The sequence below is a fragment of the Heterodontus francisci genome, chromosome 23, assembly GCF_036365525.1.
Source record: "Heterodontus francisci isolate sHetFra1 chromosome 23, sHetFra1.hap1, whole genome shotgun sequence".
NCBI classification, from domain to species: domain Eukaryota; kingdom Metazoa; phylum Chordata; class Chondrichthyes; order Heterodontiformes; family Heterodontidae; genus Heterodontus; species Heterodontus francisci.
The window spans coordinates 34826151-34852212 of NC_090393.1; the positions used below are offsets into that span (position 1 = coordinate 34826151).

The window sequence follows — 26062 nt, forward strand, 5'->3', positions numbered from 1 at the left end:
TTGGTGATGAACATTTAAATCCCCCACCCAGAGTACATTCTGTACCCTTGATACCCTGTGTGCTTTTTCCAAGTAGTGTTTAACATGGAGGAGTACTGATTCATCAGCTGAAGAAGGGAGGTAGGTGGTAGGAGGTTTCCTTGCCCATGTTTGACCTGATGCCATGAGGTTTCATGGGGTCCGGAGTCGATGTTGAGGACTGCCAGGGCAACTCCCTCCTGACTGTATACCATCATGCCGTCACGTCTGGTGGTCTGTCCTGCCGGTGGGACAGGACATATCTGGGAATGGTGATGGAGGAGTCTGGGGCATTGGCTGTAAGTTATGATTTGGTGAGTATGACTATGTCAGGCTGTTGCTTGACTAGTCTGTGGCACAGCTCTTCCAATTTTTGCACAAGTCCCCAGATGTTAGTGAGGAGGACTTTGCAAGGTCGACTGGGCAGGGTGTGCCATTGTCATTTTCAGTGCCTAGGTCTATGCTGCATCGTCCATCCAGTTTTTTTGGTACAACTGAGTGGCTTGCGAGGGTAGACTATTTCAGAGGGCAGTTACAAGTCAGCCACATTGCTGTGGGTCTGAATTCACATGTAGGCTAGACCGGGTAAGGATGGCAGATTTCCTTCCCTAAAGGCATTAGTGAACCAGATGGGTTTTTATGACAATCAGATAGTTAATTTCATGGTCACCATTACTGATACTAGCTTTTAATTCCAGATTTATTAATTAACTGAATTTAAATCCCGCCAGCTATCATGGTGGGATTTCAACTCGTGTCCCCAGAGCATTCGCCTAGGCCTCTAGATCACTAGTCCACTAATGAGTACTTTGCATCTGTCTTTACCAAGGCAGAAGATGCTGCCAAAGTCCTAATGAAAAAGGAAGTAGTTAAGACCTTGGATCAGCTAAAACCTGATGATGAGCAGGTGTTAGAAAGGATGGCTGTACATGGGTGGTGCCAGAGGATTGGAGAATTGCAAATGTTACACCCTTGTTCAAAAAAGGTTACTGGTTTTATCCTTGTACCTACTGGCCAGGCAGTTTAACCTCGGTGGTGGGAAAGCTTCTGGAAACGACAATCTGGGGCAAAATTAACAGTCAATTGGACAACGTGGATTAATTAAGGAAGACCAGAATGGGTTTGTTAAAAGCAAACAGTGTCTAGTTAACTTGCTTGAGTTTTTTGATGAGGTAACAGAGAGGGTTCATGAAGGTAATGCACTTGATGTGGTGTACATGGACTTTCAAAAGGCATTGGAGAAAGTGCCATATAACAGGCTTGTCAGCAAAGTTAAAGCCCATGGAATAAAAGGGGCACTATGGATATGAAGTTGGTTGAGTGACAGGAAACTGAAGAGTGTAATGTATTTATATATTACGCTGATGACGTGATGACATAATGACGCAATGACATAAATAAACACTTCCTTAAACTGGCCTCCTTGGTGTCCATTTTTTCTGCTAGTGCATCTGAATATATTACAGTATATGGTGGCAAGGATGAGATCCAAGTCTGTAAATATAGGCAGTAAACAGCAACAGGAACTGCAGTGGACAAGATCAGCCAGCTCCCAGTGATCTGTCAGCCAGGATGGCAGTGCTCATTTGGGTAAGAGAAGATTTTCAACCACTGACTAGACTGGTGTTAGGTATCACTGTTACAGACAGCCACAGTAAAGTTTACTGGGTTACTGTGAAGTTGAAAATGGGACAATATGGTTGCACCCATGGGATGCATCAGAAAGTTAGGAACATATGCAAGGGCTCAAGAACCATTCAATTCATATATTGAAAGAATGGACATGTTTTTCAGAACGATTAACATTTTGGAACTTGAAGGTGAAAGTGAAGAGTCAAGACTCAGAATAAGGCAAATCTTGAGCCCAAGAAGGCAATTTTGCTTATGGAAATTGGCCCAGAAGTATATGGCATGCTAACAAACATTTTTCCTCCCAACAAGGCAAAAGATGTGTCATTCAAAACAATTATTACCAAGTTGGAGGAGCATTTCAATCCTAAGCCACTAGAGATAGCAGAAAGCTACAAATTTGGAACCAGAAATCAGAAAAGTAATGAAACAGTTGGTGAGTATGCTATGGTACTGAAGAATTTATGAATACATTGCAACTTTGGCACATTCTTAGTGCATTACAGGATGATGGCTTAGTGGACAGAAGAATCCATTTGAAGTTACTTAACACACAATTTGACACACACTTCCATTTAAGCTGGTGTGTAACATTGTTCTTTCTATGGAGATGGTATCAAAGAATGCTCGGGAATTTCGTCCTATGCCGGTGACTAGTGCAATTTCTGTCACTGTCAGAAGGCTTCCACCAAGCCTAAAGTGGAGTGACCTTGTAAGAAGAGTGCTGGTAATAGTGGTTTAGTGTCTTGTTATCGCTGTAAAGACAACCACACAGCACAAGCATGTAAGCTCAGAAATGTTAAATGCTTTAACTGCCAAAAGAAAGGCCATATTGCAAATGCTTGCCAAGCGAAGGCCAAAGCAGGAAAGGGAACTCATTCCAGTGGCAGTGGAAAACTGTGACATCACAAGGGTGGAGTTCACAATCTTGAAGTGAATCCAGAGTGCCTAAGTGAAGAGGAGCTAGGACTGTACAGCATTTATGCCACTAGCAATCACTTAAATGAGAGACTTTTGTACAAAGGTGTTGGTAAATCAACATGCATGTCGATACTGCTGCAATTTGTTCCATTATGAATAGAGATACGTGTGGGAGAAAATTCAGTCATGAGCTAACTGAGAGCGCAGTTCAGTTGAAAACCTACTCTGGTGAGGTGTTAGAAACTTGCAAACAATTGGAGTGCAATGTGCAATATAAGGGCAAGTCCCTCAAGTTATTGTAGCAAGATGTCAACAAACTAATGTTCATGGGCAAAGACTGACTTCGCAAGTTTAAGTTAGACTGGAAGCATATATTCCAAGTAGAGATGACCAGGAAGCTTGATCAGCTATTGAATAGTTGCAGGAACATTTTCGAGGACACCTATGAAGGCATAATTGGTGTGAAAAGACCAACCGATTCAGGCCTGACGCAAAACAGTATCCACTACCGACCTCTCAAGATTTACATGCAGTGTTAGCAGGATCCAAACTATTCACATAGTTGGATTTGTCCCATGCTTATTCACAGCTCAATGTGAATCGACAGAGTCAGCAGTATCTTATGACAGACACACACACATGGTTATACTCCTATGTAAAGCTGTCCTATGATGTGAACTCTTCTCCAAAAATCTTCAAAGCTACAGTGGATAAGATTTTGCAAGGGGTGCCACATTGCTTGTGTAATCAGGATGATATATTGATCGCGAACGGAACAAAGGAAGAAAATTTTCAGGAGTTGGATGAAGTGTTAAAAGAGTTCAAAGATCATAATGTGAAGTTGAAAAAGAGCACGTGTGCTTTCACGCAATCAGAGGTAGTGTACCTTGACTTGAAAGTCAATGAAAAAGGACTGCAGCCAGTGAAAGAGAAGATAGAGGCAATAGTAAATGCCCCAAAGCCAAAGATGTGTCTGAGCTTAGATCTTTAACTAGGCATGGTCCAATACTACTCATGATTTCTGCCTGAGCTTGCAACAGTGTTAGCTCCATTACGTGACTTGTCAAAGAAAGATGTGAAATGGGAATGGTCTAAAGCACAACAAGCTGCTTATGAAGCAAGTAAGAGAAGCTAGACCAGTGGTGCATTACTCGTTCATTACGACACAAATCATGCTCTGAAGCTAGCATGTAACGCTTCAAACTATGGAGTTGGAGCAGTGATCAGTCATATCATGGATAATGGTCAAGAGAAGCCTATAACATTTGCGTTGCGTACCCTGACCAAGACTGAATGCAACTACATGCAGATAGAAAAGGAAGCACTTGGAATCATCTTTGGAATCAAAGTTTCACCTATTTTTATTGGGTAGAAACTTCACGCTAGTAACAGATCATAAACCCCAATAGCTATTCTGGGATCAAAGTCTGCAATACCGATGCTGGCAGAGTCAAGGATGCATCGGTGGGCTATACTTCTCTCACAATATGACTACAACATCAAATATTGCAGTTTGAGAGAAAGCTTTTGCTGATGCACTGTTGAGTTTGCTGCATGAGGACTCAGAAGTAGGCTGTGAAGGTGCAATCTTCACAATAGGAGTAGGAGATGATGACTTTCCAATCACTGCGACTGAAGTTGCAGCTGAAACTCAAAGACTCAGTGTTGAAAAGAGTCTGCAAACAGACATTGAAATTTGACCAGTGTACAGACAAGGAATGACACCATTCCACAATTGTTGCAATGAGTTGTCATGTGAATAGGGATACCTTAAATGGGATGGCACCTAGCTCTTTGAGAGAGAAGATTCTGGCAGAACTCCATACTGAACACAGTAATAGTATGAAATCCACAGCAAAAGTCTTTGTTTATTGGCCTGGTCTAGATAATGACCTAGAATCATTAGTTAGCAAATGTACTATCAGCCAAACTGTAGAAATAAGCTGCCTAAAATTCCTTTGCAATCGTGTTGTGGCTAACTCAACCATTTCAAAGAGTTCATGTAGACTTTGAGAAGAAAATGACAATTTTTTAGTATTCATCGATGGCCACTCGAAGTAGATTGATGTCAAGCACATGAGTCAAAACACTAATGCTGAGCAAACAATAGGCGAGTTAGTCTATTTTTGCATGTCATAGTTTACCAGAGGAACTTGTTTGAGATAATGATCCTCAATTTCATTCTGCTCCGTTCCAGAAGAGTTTGAAGCAGTTCAGACTGAAGTACTAATTTCTGAGAAAGAAGCAAGATCTTTAAGTACTGAACCAAAACCAAGCAGTCCAAAACCTAACTCTACACCAAAACCTGTAAGGAGGTCAGAAAGACATCGTAAACCAGTTATTAAACTTGATTTATGGATATAGATCATTGAGGAGAAACAGAGCGAAAAATACTTTTCTTTTGAAAGGGGAAGCAGTGTATTATGTTAATTATGTAATTCCTTGAATTAATTCCTTGAACTGACCATGCTTGGTGTCCATTTTCTCTGCTCGTGCCACCCGAATATATTACAGTGACCACTTTAGCGAGTGGGATTGTGATATACTTGAACATATTAGTATTGAAAGGGAGGAAGTATTAGCTGTTTTAGCGGGCTTAAAAGTGGATAAATCCCCAGGCCCAGATGAGATGTATCCCAGGCTGTTATGTGAGGTATGGGAGGAGATAGCGGGGCTCCGACACAAATTTCCAAATCCTCTCTGGCCACAGCAGAGGTACCAGAGGACTGGAGGACAGTGAATGTGGTACCATTATTCAAGAAGGGTAGCAAGGATAAACAAGGTAATTACAGGCAGGTGAGACTAACATCAATGGTTGGGAAACTATTGGAAAAAATTTTGAGGGACAGGATTAATCTCCAATTGGAGAGGCAGGGATTAATCGGGGATAGTCAGCATGGCTTTGTCGGGGGAGATTGTGTCTAACTTATTGAATTTTTCAAGGAGGTGACTAGATGTGTAGATGAGGGTAAAGCAGTTGCTGTAGTTTACATGGACTTCAGTAAGGCTTTTGATAAGGTCCCGCATAGGAGATTCGTTAAGAAGGTAAAAGCCCATGGGATCCAGGGCAAATTGGATCCAAAATTGGCTTAGTGGCAGGAGGCAGAGGTTGATGGTCGAGGGTTGTTTCTGCGAGTGGAAGCCTGTGACCAGTGTTGTACCGCAGGGATCGGTGTTGGGACCCTTGCTGTTTGTAGTAAACATTAATGATTTAGACGTGACTATAGGAGGTATGATCAGTAAGTTCGCAGATGACGCGACAATTGGTGGTGTCGTAAATAGTGAGGAGGAAAGCCTTAGATTACAGGACAATATAGTTGGGCTGGTAAAATGGGCGGAGCAGTGGTAAATGGAATTTAATCCTAAGAAGTGTGAGGTGATGCATTTTGGGAGGACTAACAAGGCAAGGCAATACACAATGGATGGTAGGACACTAGGAAGTACAGAAGGTCAGAGGGACCTCAATGTACTTGTCCATAGATCACTGAAGGCAGCAGCACAGGTAGATAAGGTGGTTAGGAAGGCATATGGGATACTTGCCTTTATTAGCCGAGGCATAGAATATAAGAGCAGGGAGGTTATGATGAAGCTGTATAAAACGCTAGTTAGGCCACAGCTGGAGTACTGTGTACAGTTCTGGGCACCACACTATAGAAAGGATGTGATTGCACTGGAGGGGGTGCAGAGGAGATTCACCAGGATGTTGCCTGGGCTGGAGCGTTTCAGCTATGAAGAGAGACTGAAAAGGCTAGGGTTGTTTTCCTTAGGGCAGAGAAGGCTGAGGAGGGGACATGATTGAGGTATACAAAATTATAAGGGGCATTGATAGGAAGAAACTTTTTTCCCTTAGCGGAGGGGTCAATAACCAGGGGGCATAGATTTAAGGTAAGGGGCAGGAGGTTTAGAGAGGATTTGAGGAAAATTTTTTTCACCCAGAGGGTGGTTGGAATCTGGAACACACTGCCTGAAGAGGTGGTGGAGGCAGGAACCATCACAACATGTAAGAAGTATTTAGATGAGCACTTGAAAAGCCATAGCATACAAGGCTACGGGCCAAGTTCTGGAAAATGGGGGTTATAATAGGTAGGTGCTTGATGGCTGGCACAGACACGACGGGCCAACGGGCCTGTTTCTGTGCTGTATGACTCTATGACTTGTTTTTCGGACTGGAGAAATGTATATAGTGGGATTCCTCAGGGATCGGTATTAGGACCAGTGCTTGTCTTGATCTGTATTAAAGACCTAGACCTGGGTGTGCAGGACTCAATTTCAAAATTTGCAGATGACCCAAATCTTGGAAGTATTATGATCTATGAGGAGGATTGAGGATAGACTTCCAAGAGGATATAGACAGGCTAGTGGAATGGGTAGACATGTGGCAGATGAAATTTAATGCAGAGAAGTGTGAAATGATACATTTTGGGAGGAAGAACAAGGGAGAGGCAATATAAATCGGGTAGTTTAATTGTACCATATTTCATAGTGCTGAATGATTGCAGTTGATTCAACAAGAAGAGGAATACAGCAACACCAATCTTAAATTTCTCAACATTGATAAAAAGACATTGTAACAGTAAGTAGCATTTTGCTGTGCATTTAGAGTAGCAAATTTGAATTATCACTTTTTCTACTTGATAAATCATTGAGCTGCTTGTTCTAGATTTTATATATACTTGATCCTCATTATAAGGCATTAGCTTTGTTACAGTGTTACTGGATCTTGTTTCACAAGTTTTTAATGGTGCAAGTTTTATTCTGAAAGGTGCTACACTATATAAATGCAAGTCTTTATTTTGTACCTCGGTCTCTAGAATGCAGTTGGTTACAATAGTGAATGTTGTATTTTGATTTAAATGCATTGGCAATTACAATAAAAACAATGCACATGGAGGAATTTCAATCCCTAGATGTTTCAGTGGAAGGAAAGTGAAAAATTATTGGCAAATCACCCAACCAGCTTTTATACTTCTACCAGTAGCTGCTCAAGAGAAACAGACTTCGAGGAGCAAGACATCTGCCTTTGTTAGAGGAAGGAATAATAGGTGGCAGGGGAGACCTGAAATTGGAAAAAGATGCAAGGGAGGAATAATTTTAAAATGCTATTGATGATGGATTTAATTAAATAGGTCAATTTAAAGAAGCAAAAATACTGCGGATGCTGGAAATACTCCACAAATGCTCCCTGACCTACTGAGAGAGAAACAGTTAATGTTTCAGTTCTCTGTGACCTCTGATGAAAGGTCACACAGACCTGAAAGTTAACTTTTTTCTCTCCACAGATGCTGCCTGACCTGCTGATGTAAGTTTACAGTATGTTTCTCTAAACATTTATCGATTGTTTTTTACAACTGAAATCTCTATTTTGAAAGATTAAAGTAGTCTTATAAATATTTAATATTTCTGTATCATAAAAGTGTGATTTTAGGAGATGCCTACCTTAACAATGACTGGGACAATGATAGACACAGTCGATACTTTCCCATGAGAGTGAAATACAAAGCAGTGGTATTTTTTACTTTTAACTACCTAACAATATTGATGTTGGAATTCCTAAACACATTTTCTATGCAATTAAGTAACTGCAGAGCAAGTATTACCGAAGATTTTCCCAGATATGAGTAATTTGTAAATGTAAAGAAATTTCTACTTCGACTTTCAAATTATTTATGAATCAATTTTGTTCTAAACAAAACAAAATAAACTTGAATTCAATAGTGGCCTTCTTTGTGAAACTGCTCAGCTCACATGAAACAAGTCAGCAATGGACCAATTGATTATCTGGTTATTATTACATTGCTGTTCATGGGAGCCTGCTGTGTGCTAATTGGTTGCCGTGTTTTGAATATTGCAGCAGTTACTACACTTCGAGAAGTACTTCATTGGCTGCAAAGTGATTTAGGACATCCTGAGGTCATGAAATATTGCAAACTTCAATATCTATTCTGTATACATAGTAAAAGTAGTATCAAAGTCACCATGTTGGCGTTTTTCAGTGTAGTTGATTTTAAAAAAGAAAACATTTTCTCTGTTCAGTTTAATTGTGATGGTCTCTTAATTTGCATAAAGTTACAATTTTCTAAAGGTTAATTATTTCTCTCATTTTCCCCCCAGGTAACATCAACAAATGCCATATGGACTATTATTTCTTCCTACTAGCGGCCGTACAGTGTGTGACGCTAATTATTTTTATTATTGTATCTGTGACATTTGATCATCACAAAACCAAATCTGGTGTGTTATCCATCAACGAAAGAAGGCAAAATGAAAAACTGAAGCACAATCAGATCAGGAAATAAAGATGGGAGCCATTACTTGTGAAATATGCCATCATAAGGAAAATACTTGTAAATCCTTTCTTCAGGCATGTAATGGATTGGGTAGTAGTATTCCTGGGCTCACCTACTGCAGACTGAACCTTTAAGGCTTAGGGATGTTTTACCTGAATGACTGTTGCATTTCAACGTATAGGAGAAATGGTACACTACAAGTAAGTTCAAAGTTTACTGGCAGGTGATACAGACTGTTCAAACATGCTAGTATATTTTTGGCAAGGCAACATTTCTTTTAGCTCTCTTACTTCAGCTACTTATTGCCACTGAAAGAAATCCATATGACATTCAAATGTGTCAAAGTTCTAGTATTAAGTAAAAGGTCTGTACTTTGTTTTGAAATTCATGGGCCAACAGTAATTCTTTTAGCATATGTGAATATTAAGAGTATTTCAAAGAACTGGGTAGTCTTTTTAACGTGTTTATGTTAGCTAGATGTTAACAGTGCTGTGATTTATTAATTTTATCTTTGTAAATATAAATGGTAGTGATGACGTTTTTATGCCTGTTCACCCCATCTGTAAAATAACCAAAATTGTAATTACAACCTTGGCAATTCTGTAAATCATGTTTACAACTAAAGACCAAGGGAAATGCATCTTGCTAATAACCAGTTGACTGATAAATGGATAACTGGGTTATATTGTTACAAAAATTGAAAGCTGTATAATAAATACGAGCTGATCATCATAACTTGCCAAATGCATGTATAATAGATTTGCACATTGCGGCCAGGCTGCAATCTAACTTTTGTTTTTATGACTGTTGAATTCTGTACACTTTTCTCTATCAAAAGCAATTGAGCACACCTGGCCTTTCGGTGACTGCATTTCTTTTCTTAACCTTGTGTTTTTAATTTTCATTTTAACAAAAATGGAAGGATACATGTCATTGGGAGCTGAGCTTTTCAGAGGATTGTTTGAAGACGCTATAAAATTGTTGTATATCAAATAAATATAATTTGTTTTAAATGTAAAGCTTCTTTACTGATGTTACAGAAATGGGTGAGATGTTGCCAGACTTATTCAGAATTTTTATTTGAAGGTAGGTTTTTAAATCATATTTACATCTATAAAATGAATTTTTGTTGCAGATATTTTGATTTTTGGATACAGTTAAATCTTGATTATCTGCATTCCTGTTGTATGTACAACTGTATGTTTACTAGAATTTTTGGAAGAGAGAAAAGTACTGGAATTGGGGTTTGGTTTTGCATAAATCAACCTTAAAATCTTATTTTGCATTTTAATTTAGTTGTTCCACTGACTCTGTTCATGATTCAGCATGATAAATAGTTATTTGGATGGCCAGCTGAGATGGTAGTATTTACTATCGATATGGCTCTTATAATTTAGCTTTGAGTCTAGGAGACTAGTGGGAATTTGGGCTTTGAATTCATGAAATCAGGGAACTGGATTGCCAGGATTTCTGAAAAATAATTTATTTTAAAAGTTGAAAGATATGTGATCGTATTTGGGCATGCTGGCAACTTTTTTACAATAAAAACAACTTGCATTTATATATTTATATTTAACATAGAAAAATACCCCAAGGCACTTCAGAGGCATGGAGAAAATATGGACACTGAGCCAAAGAAGGAGACTAGGCTGGGTGTCCAAAAGTTTGATCAAAGAGGTATGTTTCAAGGAGGGTCTTAAAGAAATAGAGGCAGGTGATAGAAGGTTTAGGGAGAAAATTCTATAGCACAGGGGCAGCTGAAGATATGGTCTACAATGGTGAGGGAGAAGATAACGGAGATGCAAAAGAGCTTGGAATTGGGGTGGGTTGTAGCACTGAACGAGGTTACACAGAAAGGGGGAGGGTGAAGGTGAGAATTTTAAACTTAAAGTATTGGGAATACTCAGACAATAGTGATATGAGAGTAGTGCAGGATAGGATATGAAATTTATGAAGCTGGGGCTGATGTGTGCCTCCTCTGGCGGGCATTGGAATAGTTGAGACCAAAAATCATAAAGGCATGAGTGAAGGTTTCAGCAGCAGATAACCTGAGCTATGGGTGAAGGTAAATCATGTTATGGAGGTGGAAATAGACAGCTGTTGTGACAGGGGAAATGGACTCAGGTTCATCTCAGAGTTAAATAGGATGGCAAGTTTTAAAAGTCTGATTCAGCCTGATACTGTGATTAGAGGTGGCTGGTTGGGGTGGTGGTGGACGTAGTCGGTGGTGAGGCTGTGATGGTTTTAGTTTTCTCAGTGTTTAGAGGAAATTATGGCTCATTCAAGATTGGATGATGGTCAAGCAGTCTTGACAGCACAGAAGCAGTGCAAGGGTCAACTGAAACAGTGGAGAAAGTAGAGCTTGATGTTATCAGTGCACAAGTGGAAGCTGACCTTGTGTCTGCAGTGATCTGGCCGTAGGGCACCAATGTGGATGAGGAACTGAAAGGGATTAGGGCAACAGTGCAGGGGTGGAAAGAGAAATCATTCATGGAGATGCTTTAACTATAATCTGATAAATAAGAGTGGAGCCAAGCAAGTTAGTCTTACCAAGCAGGGTAACAGAGGAGAAACATTGGAGGAGGATGGTGTGATCAAATATTATCAAAGAACGGAGAAAGGAGGGGGTAATACAACACAGTTACGTAGTTTGCAGCTTTCGTTAGGGCTGCTCAAGAGGAGACTCATGTTAAAGGTCTTGGTTGAGAAAAGGAAGATTGGAAATGTGACAGAATTTACAACGACAGGGTTCAAGGATAGGCTTTTGTTGAGGAGGATGTTATGACTGCTGTTTTGAAGGAAAGGGAGTCACTTACATCAGGTACTAGGGCAATCAGGAAGGGAAGTTAGATGGTTAGCAGTTTTGTGGGAATGTGGCCAACGGGGCAGGAGGCGTGTCTTGGACTAGATGAAGTCTGAGATGGGGGAAGGTGGGAGAGTAATTAGAGAGGCAGGGTTTCAGTGCTAGGGAGAAGAAGGTTTGGCTTGTTTGGCAAGGGATTAATAATGAAATAGACCAATAAGAAGCTTAAAAACTCAGCCTAAGTCCACGAGTCCTTGTAATTATACATCAGTTCCAGTTAACTAACACTGTTATCCAATAGTTTTTCAATGCTCACAAAACCTGTGGCAATCAGGTTACATTGTTTGTCACATGATGCAAAAAAAATGCAATATTAATAAAAACAAATGCACAGTCTTTTGCAGATAGGTTTGAGGTTTCAAACCATCAGCAATCAAGACCGGTACACTCGCTACCAGAGCCAGGAGAACAGCTTCAGAAGGGTTTTGCAATCCAATTATTCCGTGTAGCAAGTCTGCTGTATACACTCTCAAGGGTGGTGACAATCTTAATTGAAGTGTTCTGTTTCTGACAGTGTTTCAGTTTATTAAAAAAAAATTCTTTGAGTAAAATCTCAACAGAATCCTAATTCCCTTCCTAACAGCACTGTGGGTGAACCTATACCCCAAGCACTGCAATGGTTCAAAAAGGCAGCTCACCACCACCTTCTCGAGGGCAATTAGGGATGGGCAATAAATGCTGACTTAGCCAGCCAAGTCCACATCCCATGAACGAATTTAAAAAAAAAGATTCGAGGAGAGAAAAAAATCGACAAGTCTCTATTGGCTTCTGCACTCTGACTCTTGCCTTGCTTACGCTCTGTTGCCTGCCATTTCCGAACAGATCATCCGAACATTTAGTAGACCTTTGGCTCCTGTAATCCATCTTACGCCAATTCCTTTCAATTGCTCATTTCAACAGATCTATTAAGGCGAAGGCTAAAGGTAGTTCGATGTTGCTGTACCACCCCGCTTGCCAAAATTGCACATTTCAACCCTCGTTGACAATCATGCAGCGCTGTCCATTGGTCATGCACCTCAACTGTTTTGTGAAAGCTGCCAACTACCAGCTAAACAAAACCAAGTTCTTTAGTTAGCATCCTTTGTGTCACTAGATTCCACAACAAAATTCAGAGCAATCGGCCCTGCTTTCATAACGCTTCACAAAGCTGTCGCGCAGATCTAAATGTATTGTCATTTAGAGGTATCCAGAGAGAACAGGAACAGAAAAGGTAACAAGCAGCAGCCTATTTTGCTTGTTTCATTCAGCAAATAGCCCTTCAGCTTCCAGGGCCAGAATTTTGCGCTTGTCGGACGGGAGCCCTCCGCTGACCGAAATGTTGGTGGCGATCTCTCTTCCACCGGGCCTGAGGGTCCAGACTGGATTTTATTGTCCCCAGGCCCTTAATTGGTCTTAGGCAAGACTTCCACCTCATTGAAGCAGGAAGTCCCACCTGATGGAGCTGCCGGCCAAAGCTCTTAGTCCCAGCAGCGCCACTGGGAGCAGTGGCCACTGCTGGGACTGCAACCCAGCTTCAAGATCAAGATGATGGAGAGAACGGAAAAGAAGTAAGTTTTTGGGGCCGCGTCAGGGGTGATCAGTCGGGCCCCGGCAAAGCAGTGGGGGGCCGATTGAGGGGAGCGAGAGGGCGTGCTGGGCTTTGGGGGTGGTTGGGGCATTGATGGCGGCCCTCCGGGCACATTGTGCCAATCAGCACCCCCCAGGCCATCAGAAGACCGCCTACCTTTTACAGGCAGCTTTTCTCAGGTCTGGGTCGCCTGCCTGCCAATGGTAAAATCCCCATAGCAGCGGGCAGAGGCCATTACGTGTCTGTTAACTGGCCACTTAAGGGCCTTGATTGGTCTGGGGTGGGAGGGCCGTTGCTGCCCCACGTAAAATGCTGGTGGAGGTGGGAGTGGGTCAGAAAGTGCCCTCCCGAGCCTCCCACTCCATTTTACGCCCCACCCCACACCCTGCCACCAGCCCACTCTTTTGTGGGAGGGTATAAAATTCCGGCCCAGGTCACTAGAAACCCAACAACTGAACTATATCCTGATAAATGCAGTCGCGGTCTGACTCATAAGTGACTCCTGTCTAACAGCGATGTGGTTGAGCAAGGAAGAATCAATTAGGCACGGACAATAAGTAATGGTCTAGCAAGTGACATCCATACTCATACCCACTGTTTAACACAACTCAGTATTGTGTGACTCAAAATGTGAACAGCATTAATTCACCGCATGTCTGTGGCCAATTTGCCACATGTGACGAGTATATTGGATAGCACTGATCTAATCGATGAGCAGTCCCTAATGTGGAAAATAATGGAAATTCTACTGTACCCTTCACATTTAATTTTTGAAAAATGGTAGTTACTAGCCCTATTATAGTTCATTTTCTTCTAAGATTTTTCAGAATTTACACGTGCTATGGGAAAATTGAGTAGTTATTTGATTATGGTGTGGAGCAAAAATATACCCTGAAAATTGACATTCTGCTGACTTGTTTAAACTGAGCACATGGCAAATTTGCTATGTACAGTAAATTATATATATTTGTCACATAACTTATTACTTATCACTATTGCTGACCAAAATAACATAACAGTGCTTAACAAGGGAAGAGAACTAAGAGTGTAGTTAAACTACAGTGGTAGCCTTGGCCCCAGTGTACAATGGCACTGATTGAGATTTCACTTTGCACAGACACTAGCTTTGTCACATGCAGCCAGATCTGGAGTCCAACCTGATTGTAGCGGATTGGAGTGAATTGTGTCTTAGGATTCTTTTGTGTTTTTTTTTGAATGATTTTTATGAAAATAACATTTGCGTAGTTTGTTCAGATAACATTTGAAAAATATAAATCACATGAACCCAAAACTTAAATTAAAAATTAACATACTGCATATTGAATTTCTAAATTCAAGTTGAAGGGATACTGTGATGTTTTGTGGATTGAAACTAAGCTGCAATAAGCACATAACATTTCCTAACCAGGGCCACCTCAGATGGATAATTTCAAAAGGTTTGTCTTTGACTTGATCCACATGACAGCCGTGCAACACCCCAATAAGCATTTCTGTTTAGATGTATCGTTCAAGGAGCAGACACTCTGGCTCATTAGTTCTTAGACCAATTTCAATAGGTGTCAGTCCAATATTCTCAGTTGCATTTACCTGCCTCATTATAAATGGTGTACAATTAAGTGAAGAATGATTATCGTTATTTTATGACCAGCACACATTTATTTTTGATAGTTTAGAATCCAGGATCACAAAAAGCAATGCTGTTGCTTGTAATGGGGATCTTTGTGCAGTGAGCTCCATAGCTGCCATCTTTATTCAATAATTTGTTCCTGAAAGTTAAAATGAAGTGCAGACACAGCCTCAGAAACTATTAGCAGCACAAGGATGTGGTCCTCTGCAGGCAACTTACTCTAATATGATGTGATGAATGCTACCCTTCAGCTAATTTACTCTTTTAAGCAATACCTTACCTGATGTAACAGATTACAGATGCGTGTTCTTGTTTCAGGGACTCGGCCAAGCAGCAGGCCCAGAACTTTCCTGAGCTCTTCTATGTTCTGTACTACATAATGGCCTGGATATTGTAGTCAGCAGCGAAGGAACGGCACTCTCCGTTCACTACACTCCCAGCTGCCCACAGATATTTTGTGGGCTTTTAAGCGGCAACGTGCTGTCAGTGAGCATCTGAGCGCAGCACTCCCTACGGGGAATCTGAGGTATGAGTGGGGCAAGCACCAGTGTGGCTCTTCAACCCACCAGTTTGAAGAATTCTCACTGAGACACAGAGTCTAAGCCAGGAAGTATAAATTCCAATATTTAATTCATTGCAAAATAATGTACAGAAAGTGAAAGAGGGAAAGAAAGATGGGATTGAGAAAGATGAAACAAAGAAAAATTTTTAAAGTATGTTTTTACGATCTCCAGCAATAATTCTGAAGGAATGAGATCCCACACTTGTAAAGTTAAATTTTCAGTGCCAGACAGGTGATTAGGCAATAATTAAGACTTGTCAGGCCATTGAAAATTCACTTACACTAGAATGCACCAGCGCTAACATTTACTGGTGCATTTAGTGTGTAAGCACAGCAACTTCATTCACATGTTTTTCAATGCCAAATCAATTGGTGAGGTACTAGTATAGCGAAGCTTGTGGAAGAACAAGGCAACTTGGACAGTAACTTCTGGATTTCTGCATTCAACTGCATACATGTGGATGCCAGAAGGTCTTGTTTAATTTATTCCATAATAGCAGTGAATGCTTCAGCCTCACCATTATTTTCAACACAAAATCCAGGCCATTGTTAGCTTTTCAAAGACCAGCCAATATATTTATATTGGCAACTGTTCACCTCAAAGAAAGGCTTGCTGTGGTTAGACTGTGCACCTTGCTGGTTGAGGCAACTAGCATACATGGATTTGAGGGGGTGCTCAAAACATGAAGATAAACATGAGGGGAAAAAGGAATAAAAGGTTTTGCTGATGGGATTAGATGAAATGGGGTGGAAGGAGGTTCATGCATGGACCAGTTGATCTGTTTCTTTGCTGTATATTCTGTGCAACTGTCAAGAAAAACCGATATGGCAAATGAATTTTTAATCAGTGGAAAACTTACATTAAACTTTTAATGGAGAAAATCTTGCAGTTAGCTTTTTATAAAAACTGGCAACCAAGATGGCCACCGCAATTTGCATCTGAAAAACCTGTTCATGTTCAAAAGATCCACCCAGAACCAGAGGTTTGAGCAGCATGGACCCAGGACAATGGCTTACTCTAAGTGATTGAAATATCTAAAATGACTTCATTAGCATAGCAGTCAAGGCAATCCTAACACATTGACTTTGAATTAGCAGACACCTCCAAGTGTAAATTGGCATCCTGGGGCCTGTGGAGCCAATTCCTAGCCTTGAATTTCATTAGAAGGTTCCAGAAAACCTGAAGCATCCATGTGACTGCTCATCTCAGGGAAAGCTGCTTTTTTCACCCCTTAGACAAAAAGACAAGTGGTAGCTCAGACTGTGCAGCAGGAAGAGGCTGTGTGCCTCCCTTTCTCTCTCTCCCCCTCCCCAGATAACACAAGTTTGAAAACCGTCTGCGACTGTAAATCCCTCCAAGCCTACAGATTGCTACAGACAGAGACTAAGGGAAGAGAACCAATTACAAGTCTGCCTCCAAGAAAGCCTTAAGCCAGGCGGGCCAACCACAAACTACACTTTGACCAGCTGAGGACTTCAAGAACACAGCTTCAGCCAGAAAACTACCAGACCATCCACTTCACAGACTGTGTATTTAAATTCCATTTATCCTGGACTCTCATCCAACCACCAAATCTATTTTTCCCTCTGTAATCTATTTGTGTGTGTGTGTGATTCTCGTGTGAATGTGTGCGTGAATGTGTAGCAAATTTTTTTAATACTTTCAAATCAGGGTTAGAAGGTTAAGTATAATAAACTTACCTTTTTTTTTAAATTCAAGAAAACCTGTCTGATTGGTTCTTTCATGATCACAGTAAAGGTAAAACACTCAGAGGTGGTAAGCACAACCACTGTTTAAAAGGAATAAACCCTGTTGTGCTCAAACAAGAGGAAAGGCAAGAGCGGTGACTGTGACCCCCTCCTCATGTGGCCGTATCAGCCACTATCAATGAAATACTTTTGAAGTGTTGCCACTGTTGCTTGGTATGCAAACATGGCAGCCAATTTGCGCACAGCAAGTTCACAGAGCAGCAACGACGAATTAATTTGTTTTGGTGGTGTCATTTGGCAGATACCGGGAGAAGTCCCTCATCTGAAAAGTGCCATGAGGTGGTTAAGGATCAGCTGAAAAGGCAGACCAGATCTTGGTTTGACATCTCACCCAAAAGATGGCACCTCTGATAATGCAGCACTCTTTCAGTACTGCACTGAAGTATCACCTTAGATTATATGCTCAAATTCTAGTGGGGCTTGAACACACAGGGCTGAATTTTATTTGGGCGGCGTGCTCTGCAGCAGCGGACTTTGAACTTGGCGGCGTGCCCGCATTCAGTGGCCGCTGCTTAGCCCCCGCGACATTACGTGCAGGGGCTCATTAGTGTCACTGCAATGAGCCAACACCCCTCCCCATATTACGTGGGGAGAGGCGGGACATCCGACGCAGTGAGGAACCATTTGACAGCTGTGCAGTAAGTGCTGGGGCCCTATTTAAAGTTCCTCAGCACCTGCTTCCTGACAGCTGCCAAAGAAATACTTACCTCACTGTTGAAGAATGGGGCTGCTGTCAATCTGCCAGCAAAGCAGAAAGTGCTGGAGAAACTCATCAGGTCAAACAGCATCTGAGGAGAGAGAAGCAGAGTTAACTTGACCAAATTCACAGACCTGAAAGTTAACTCTGCTTCTCTCTCCACAGATGCTGCCTGACCTGCTGAATTACCCCACATACATACATACTTGCAACCACATTCTTACCCTGCTGTGTCCCAGTGTCCTGTGAAGTTGTGATCCTTTTCTTCCACTCAAGTGTTAAATTGCTTCTTGTAGGCGTGCCACACCTGGGTGAATAATCTTAATTTTGCACATTCCAGGACATGAGACATACATGTACCATAAAAGGCAAATGAAATAAAATCATAATTGAAGAATATTTACATACTATGGGCTTCTAATCATCTGACTGTGAAAAGCCGCAGACTAATATGCATTTGGAATCTGTATTCATTTCTCTGCTGTTATGTGAAAATACATGTAACTGCAATTAAATGATCTTTGTTAAAAAAACAGGAAAATATGTTCATATTCTAGCTGCATTGCCAACTAGAAATATTACATCAATAACTATGATCAGCTGCTGCAGAAGCAAAGTGTTTGTGAACATGTGTCAATGTGTAATAGTTGAAAAACCATGACAACGGCACAGATTTCCTCATTAGTCCTGCATTGGTTGTCAAACATGTGCAAGACAAACCTTGCAGAGAGAAGTTAGAGCAGTTACACAGTGGAGTCACCTTTGCATTTAACGGACCATGCCAAAAGCCAAGGATGGCAGAGGGGTGCTCTAGGGTGGCCTCACAGTGCAGCGAAGCCTCCCTGCTCACTCTCCTCCAGGCTGTGCGGGCAAGGTGGGAGGTTCTTTTCACCAGCGACAGTATGAAGAAGCCCTCCTGCCTGAACCAGGCAGTCTGGCTGGAGGTGGTAGAGGAGGTGAGTAGCTGTAGGGCCATCCGGCGCCAAAGGGTCCAATGCCGGACGAGGATGAATGAGCACTCCCCCAGCCAGCCGGGGCCCTCTAGGCCTTGTGCGCACAGGGTACGAGCGCTGAAGTCATCCACAGCCAAAGGCCAATCAGATCAGCAGCCTTCCTCCAGTCAGGCTGCTAGCGCAGAGGTTGCACTGAGAAGGACACTCGCAAGCGGTTACAGAAAACACACTGACACAAATAAAAATGCACAGGTTTCACAGCAATGTAAATATGTCTTCCACTAAATGTTCTTCACCAGCATGTGTGCCCTTTTCTCTGTGTGAATGATGTGTGCAGCATGGAGCGCCAATGTCACATCCCTTTGCACTGTTAGCCCTTCAGGAGAGCCAACATATGCAATAACATCATTGCCATGCCACCATTACTCATGAGCGTCTCCACAGATGCAGTGACACGGACATTGGCTCAGTCAGCTGCTGCCTCTAATGGTTTACACAGGGATGCTGCCGGTGTGGACTGGTGCACAGCAGGTGAGTGAGGGTGATGTGTGGCTTTCAGAGCTCATGTCGGTTCCTATGGAGCAGAGAGCATTTGTCTGAAAAGCCTCTGCCATACATCCCTAGCTCACTACTAGCCCTGCGTGCAGAGCCTGGGTGCCATCTGCCCTCCCATGCGTCTTTCCTGTTGTAGGTCCTCAGCGCCCTCATAGTCCGAGGAGCAATCCTGTTGATGTCTCATGCCAGGCCTGTCCCCTATTGGGTGCGTAGTTGTGCAAAGCACAGCGAGCAGCAAAGAACCGAGCTGGCCTTTTCGACCCATATTGCAGGGCATCACCCTATCCATACAGGCATTGGAGGCGCTCTTTCAGTATGCTGATCGCCTGCTCAATGGTGGCTCTTGTAGCTCAGTGGCTGGTGTTGTATCTCTCCTCTCCTGGTGGGCTCTCTCAATGGTGTCGGGAGCCATGACTGCAAAGGATAGCCCTTGTCTCCAAGAAGCCATCCCTCCATCTGAGCCAGTTCAGTGAACAACGGTGGCAGCTGGGACTGGCACAGGACCCAAGTGTCATGGCAGCTGCCTGAGAAGCGGGTACAGAGTTGCATGAAGCATCTCTGGTGATCACATACCAGCTTTACCTAAATTGAGAGGATTCCTTTAATGGTGACGTCTGGAGGTGGTAGCCTGGCGGGAGGCCTGATGGGCACACGAGTGCAGTCTCTGAACCCTAAAACCTTTGGTTATTCGGCAATGGTGCCGAAACCGATGGCCCTCTGGGCCTGTCTTTGAGGGTCCGTCCTGAAGCGGATATACTCACTGGCCCTCCAGTGCAGGGCATTGGTGACCTCCCTGATGCAGTGGGGCACTGCTAACTGTGTGACCCCAATAAAGGTCTCCAATGGGCCCCTGAAAAGCTGCATCGGCGTCAAGCATGAGAACCGCTGCCACTATGAGGACCGCAGGCATTGGATGTCCACCGAAGCCCATGGGCTGCAGGTCATCATTGAGTAGGACACAGAGACTTGTCACCACCTTCTCTACATGCGCAATCACCTCTGATACTGGTGCTCTGATATCCAATGGCATGTCATGTGGGGCCTGTAGATGCACGGCGACTGTAATAGCGAGCTCACCTTGGGGGCTGCTGCTCACGACCTGGGGCCTCTACGTGAATTGCACCTGCCTGTTGATTTTGGCTCCGGCGCATATGGATCCTCAGGAACAGAGGATCACACAATGTAGAATAAGCCATAACTATTTCCATGTGATAAATAAAGTTGAACCCTTCATTTATTTGAAGGTTCCTAACAGGGCAGGGATTAGTATTGATGGACATATTGATGGGACGGCACAGTGGTTAGCACCGCAGCCTCACAGCTCCAGCGACCCGGGTTCAATTCTGGGTGCTGCCTGTGTCGAGTTTGCAAGTTCTCCCCATGTCTGCGTGGGTTTCCTCTGGGTGCTCCGGTTTCCTCCCACAGCCAAAAGACTTGCAGGTTGATAGGTAAATTGGCCATTATAAATTGCCCCTAGTATAGGTAGGTGGTAGGGGAATATAGGGACAGGTGAGGATGTGGTAGGAACATGGGATTAGTGTAGGATTAGTATAAATGGGTGTTTAATGGTTGGCACAGACTCGGTGGGCCGAAGGGCCTGTTTCAGTGCTGTATCTCTAAATCAAAAAATTAGGTGCTTTCATGGATCAACTATGTGGCGTGCCATGGCATTACCCATCTTGGCCAACACTCAGAGTGGCACAGCATGACTACAGCAAGATCCTACCAGCTGCATCGGTTGCCCCCACCATTCATATAACCTTAATGCGCCTGCCCTTTCTGGCACCTTCCCACACATAGGGTGACTAGAATGCCATTGCTCCTTCACAAACACAAACACAGAGCGTACACTGTTTACGGAGGGAGGGTACACAGTACCTCCCTTCATGCCTGCAGTGCTTTCCCTCCAGTAATCCCAGACCCCCTCCCTCCTCCCTTTAAGAATGCGGAGTGAGACCCCTGTACTCCCCTCCCCCTCTTCCCTTCCAGAATGCAGAGTGAGACCCCTGTAATGCCCCCCCCTTCCAGTTTGCAGAGTGAGATCCCTGAATATCTGAACTTACCTTCAGTGGAGAAAATGTCTGCCTCTGATGACCCTCCGGCTTTTCTGTTCAGGAATGGGACAGCACATGACGGCTGCCCGTTCAACGTAAAATCCGGCAGTGTGCATCGAGAGGCAGCAGGCTGCATAATCTGCAGAGGTAAGTACCGTTTTGAATATGGTGATTGGGGTGCCGCCGCCAAGCTGCGGGGGGTCCGCACCAAGGTCCCACCACCACCGGTAATGTGCGGCGGGTCCTTCTCAACGTCGGGGATCAAGGTGGACCTCTCCCCGCAGAATTTTACCGGCCCCCGCGCCGCGACCCACAGCGTTGAGGGCCGGTAAAATTCAGCCCACAATCTCCTGATTTAGCAGAGTGCTACTCATGAAGTCATTTCATTATAGTGTGATCACAACTGCCCCCAAAACCTACAAATCAAATAATGCTAAAGTGGTCTCACTTCCATTGTGGACTGCTGTGGCACTTTATCCTCGCCTCCCCCTCCTCCCCCCCCCCCCCCCCCCCCCCCACCCTCACCACAGCAAGTGGTTAATCATTGGTCCTGATGGAACTACAGCTTTTTTGGAAAAAAAGACAGGTTTATTTTAATTTACAGACTGTACATACATCATTCTAAACCTAAGAAATATGAGAAATCTTATTTTGATGTGGAAACAGGAACTTAATCACCTGAAGCCAATGTTGCCTCCAAGTTACGTGGTGCACAGATGTGCAACAACCTGGAAGGTGCACACACGCCGCTCACAAGTTGTCCCGTTTCAGGTAAAGGTTTTGCGCATTGAAATGAACAGGCAGGGCACAACAACAAAAAATAGAGGGAGCACTGTCTGTAGCCGCAATAAAATAATGCAGAATAACTGGGAATGTTGTGTATTTAGACTGCTAATATTTGTGTGTGCACGGTAGGATAGGTGGAAAGATCTTTTAAAGTGAGTTAGTAGCACACTCTGTTGGATGCCATTGTTATTGTGAGAAAATGATATAAGCTGAACATGGTCCCACTGTTTGCTAATCCTACTGTAGAATTCATTTTTCTCCATCAAAAGTCATTAGGATGGTTCCCCAGTGTCCTTAAACTTCAGTCTGGAAGAATCTCCTTCTTAATGTCAATTTCTTTACTCAAGTGAGTAAATAGTAAGTACTCTGATAGCTAAAAATGTTGCACTGAACTAAGTCTGTTTACAGCACTCAGGAGTACGTGTTGCCAGTTTCAGTAATTTAATTTTCATTTGCAATGACTTGGCTCTATCCCAGGCACTTTGCAATTATGGCCATTTATAAAGATTAATCTTGTCCTTTTCATCAGCTACAGCAAGCCATTTACAGTTGATGGACTGAGTAAACTGCTTTCTACCAAGCATTCTTGAGTCCTTATCTCGCACAAGTCCCATGCATTTGAGACACTTGCATCAGTCATTCACTCTGTGACTGTGCTCCATAGCTAATTACAGCCTCCCCTAATGTGCATGCCTTTAAAGTGAATGAGCAGTCACTGCACCAGAAAATAAGCTGTCCTTTCTTGTGGCAATGTTTTACCCTTCCTGGATATGAACTTTATTTGAAGCAAGATAGCAGGAGAAAATAGCTTTTTCTTTTGCCAGATCTATAAAAGGAGAAAGCAAAAGCAATCGCAATACAAATCACTAAAATTAATGAGATTGCTTCAGTGTGTAGCAGAGAATGAAGGCCAGTTTCTCACTGACAGTTTTTTTTTACACATCCCAAATGAAGCTTCCCAGTAAATTAATAAATGTTCTCCAGGTATGATGTAACTGAAAGGACAATCCATAAGTATGAACGTAAAATGTCACATTTATTACTGCATGAAGTGTAAGTCGTGACAAAGGCCATTTGGAGCTAGTAATAGCCACAATCTGTGTGTTTTAATCAGACTTTTCTCAGACTGACAGCCAGTGTCCATTCAAATGAAAATTTAGAAAACTGAATATTGCCCACCTTTCCTCACAGAAGCCTTTTCTTATGGAGAAAAATTTATTTTTTGAAATTATATTCATAACCTCAGTGCAATGAGGTCTTGTTCATCCCATTTTCATTGATGGGACAGCTTTTCTTTAGCTAGCATAGCTTATAGAATACCTTTGTCATTTTGAGTAAATTTGCGATTAATATCCTTGTGAATCAATATATTGCCTTTTATGTCTGGGATCTGGTTTTGAATCTAAACCAGAAAATTTCCTCTTGGCTGATTGTAAGATTCCTATGCTGAATTAATCATTTCAATCCAGTTACCAATGGGTGGAGGCCTACTGTATAAAATGGCTCACAATTTAGCACAAATTGGCAATCTCAATCACAAGGGTTAAGACATATTATTGATCCAGAATAGAGAGCGCTTCACATCTGTCCTGTTTTAGCCAACTTGGGAGTGCTCGTTGCTGACAAGCATGCCCAAAAATGGAAAAATATTCTAATTCCATTGATATTCTTTACTTTGAGCATAAATTTTTTTTTTAAATCCAGAGAAAATGGGGTATCTATGGAGTCTCCGCTAAAATTATTAAAGGACTATTGCATTCAGAATGAGTGTTTAACAAATCATTTTGGGGAAAATATTATTTTTATCACATTATCACACAAAATATATGATGATACAGTTCAATATTTGCATAAACCAGTTTTGGCAAATGCATTTTCATGAGAATGGTGGAAATAAGACTTTAAGAGAACGTCAGAGACATTTAATTGTTCAAATCATATTAAGATATTTTCTAAGAGATTCAATAGGCCAATATCAGCACATCAACCGAATTATCTATTTAAATCTTTTTTCAAAGACCCAATATTATTTAATATTCCTGTGTGCTGAGTGTTTTTACTATTCTTTTCAAATTATAGATACATAATTTTGGATGAAAATCCTTCTATAGCTGAGAAGTGTTTTTGGTCTGGAATTTGAATGCTAATTCACCTGGTAGCCATGATAAAGGAATATGGCTTGAATATACTTTTTAACTGCCTCTCAAAGCCAGGTTGTATTCAACCCAGTTGATAAGAATAAATGAGAAATTCCACCTGAGGGAAATTATAATTACATTATATGCCTGAGGTTCATGGGCAACATTTACTTGGTGAATGTTACATCTAACACAGTTCGAATTGAAAGCTTTTTGATCTTGTATGTTGCTATGAATTTAGAGAAATTTCATTTCACCCAACTATCTTAATATTCCAGCTGCGACCTAGCAACTTCTACCATATTCTTAGAGATACTGTCGTGTGGAATTTATTGTCAGTTGCAGATTTGGTGTCTGCTGCCCTTGTCCTTCTAGGCAGTAGAGGTCAGAAAGCATTTGTCCATTTTGAGCTCATCCTCTCAATTTATGTTACAGTACAATTTCTCTTAAAGGATTGGGGAATAACATTGCTACCATTTGCCTTCTGCAATCATACTTCTTTCCTGGTCATGCTAACTTTTATAGAACGTTAGCACATACTTTGTTAGCAATTTTTAATTTTTTGAGCCATGTTGAGAGTAAATAAAATCAAAGTGTTGCATTGTCTTGATTATAATACTGTTTATAAAGCAAATTTTGTAGAATGTAGTCTCACAAAGCCATCCATACTTGGTCAAGGCTAGCCCACATATCCATCTAAATATATAATCCTGGATCAGAATTGTTTCCACATATGATGGCGATATTGTGGATTATCTCTCCTGCAATGTCCAGGTTGAATCTCTCCAATTATGTTTCCACCCCTTCCACAGCAGCAAAACAGCCCTGACCAAAGTCAAGGCCAACATTCTTTATTACTGTAACTGTGATGCATTTTGATTCCCCATCCTCCTCAGTCTATCTGCAGCCTTCATTCAACACAGTTGAGCAGACCATCCTCCTCCTACGCATCTCCATTCTTCAGTTTGGTGGCACTGCTCTTGCTTGGTTTCACTTTTGCCTAGCTGATTGTAGTCAGAGGATCTGTTATCAATGGCGTCTTGTTTCACCGGTACAGAATCAGCTTGGAAATCCACTATTAGCCCAATTCCTCCTCATGCAACATGTACAGGGGAAAATTTCAAAGTTTGAGGATGATATGAAACTTGGAAGCATTGTGAACTGTGAGGAGGATAGTGTAGAACTCCAAAAGGACATAGACAAGTTGGTGGAATGGGCAGACAGGTGGCAGATGTAGTTCAGTGTACAGAAATGTGAAGTTATTCATTTTGGTAGGAAGAATATGGAGAGACAATATAAAATAAAGGGCACAATTCTAAAGTGGGTGCAAGAGCAGAGGGACCTGGGTGTATATGTGCATAAGTCATTGAAGGTGGCAGGACAGGTTGAAAGAGCAGTTAATAAAGCAGACAGTATCTTGGGCTTTATTAATAGGAGCATAGAGTACAAGAGCAAGGAAGTTATGTTGAAATTATATAAGGCTCTAGTTCAGCCTCAGCTGGAGTATTGCATCCAGTTCTGGGCACCGCACTTTAGGAAAGATGTGGGGTCATTGGAAAGAGTACAGAAAAGATTCACGAGAATGGTTTCAGGGATGAGGAATTTCAGTTATGAAGTTAGATTGGAGAAGATAGG

At 42.1% G+C, this 26062-nt stretch overlaps 1 protein-coding gene across 1 annotated transcript in view; it reads left to right on the forward strand.

Moving 5' to 3' along the window:
• slc15a4 (solute carrier family 15 member 4) overlaps positions 1–9868 on the forward strand; it is a 79399-nt gene extending 69531 nt beyond the window's left edge. The window contains exon 8 of the mRNA XM_068055064.1: positions 8680–9868. Within this exon, the coding sequence (XP_067911165.1) occupies positions 8680–8864 (185 nt within the window). The 3' untranslated portion in view covers positions 8865–9868. The remainder of the gene's footprint in view (positions 1–8679) is intronic.
• The last annotated feature ends 16194 nt before the right edge of the window (positions 9869–26062 follow it).